The sequence below is a fragment of the Salpingoeca rosetta genome (genome assembly GCF_000188695.1).
Source record: "Salpingoeca rosetta unplaced genomic scaffold supercont1.31, whole genome shotgun sequence".
Taxonomy (NCBI): Eukaryota; class Choanoflagellata; order Craspedida; family Salpingoecidae; genus Salpingoeca; species Salpingoeca rosetta.
This window is the reverse complement of record NW_004754903.1, coordinates 523,779-524,587: the sequence shown is the minus strand read 5'-3', so window position 1 is coordinate 524,587 and position 809 is coordinate 523,779. Positions and strand designations below refer to the sequence as shown.

General features: G+C 61.4%; 1 protein-coding gene across 1 annotated transcript in view; it reads left to right on the top strand.

Moving 5' to 3' along the window:
- Positions 1–120: 120 nt before the first annotated feature.
- Positions 121–809, top strand: part of PTSG_12921 (uncharacterized protein) — a gene marked incomplete at both ends in the record, with an annotated part of 2,381 nt that continues 1,692 nt past the window's right edge. Inside the window, one exon of the mRNA XM_004989071.1 lies at positions 121–627. Coding sequence (XP_004989128.1) covers positions 121–627 — 507 coding nt within the window. The remainder of the gene's footprint in view (positions 628–809) is intronic.

The window sequence follows — 809 nt, the reverse complement described above, 5'->3', positions numbered from 1 at the left end:
TATGAGACCCAGCCACTCCTGATCATCATCGCCACTTGTCTCACACTCGCTTGTGCTTCTTCTCTCCCTTCTGCTTGTTCCCCTCTCTTGTTTCTCCATCACCCTTCTTGAGCGTGCAGTATGTCTGACCCGTCGGACCACGTCGTTTCCACGCCAGGATTCAAGATGGACCTGCCCAAGTTCTCTGGCTCGCCCGGCACCTTTCATGCGTGGAGCATTCGCATGAAGATGGCGCTCAAGCTGCGCGGCGACGACGTCTGGGCAGCTGTGGAGGCAGGAGCATCGTCATCAGGAGGTCCAAGCTCAGCGACACGCTCAAGTGCAAGGAGACCGACAGCAGGAGATCACGCCAACCTCACCGCTGCAAACCTCATCGCGTCCACGCTCTCAGGCTACCCCCTTCTCCTCTTCACCAACGGAGAAGCAGACGTCAACGCCGGCCAAGGATGGGCCCGGCTCAAGGACCACTACGCTTCGCAGGACCGCCTCCGCATCGCAGAGCTCAAGGAGGCGCAGCTTCACGTCCCCTGCGGCAACCTCGCCCGCTTCTTCGAGCGACAAATGGAGCTGCAGCAGCAGTTGCAGGACGCAGGCGTGCGCCAGGACAACGAGGACCTCTTCACCATCGTCTGGAAGCAGCTGCCACGCTGGACAGCCCCGCTCACGCTTTCCCTACTTTGCCAGTGGCCGCTTTCCCTCCCTCCTCGAGCTCAGCATCAGGCTGCAGCAGCTGGAGCAGCAGATGCGTGGTTCACGCACACAGCCGCAAGCCAGGCGGCTTCATGCAAGCGCACCGCCACGCAGAGGCG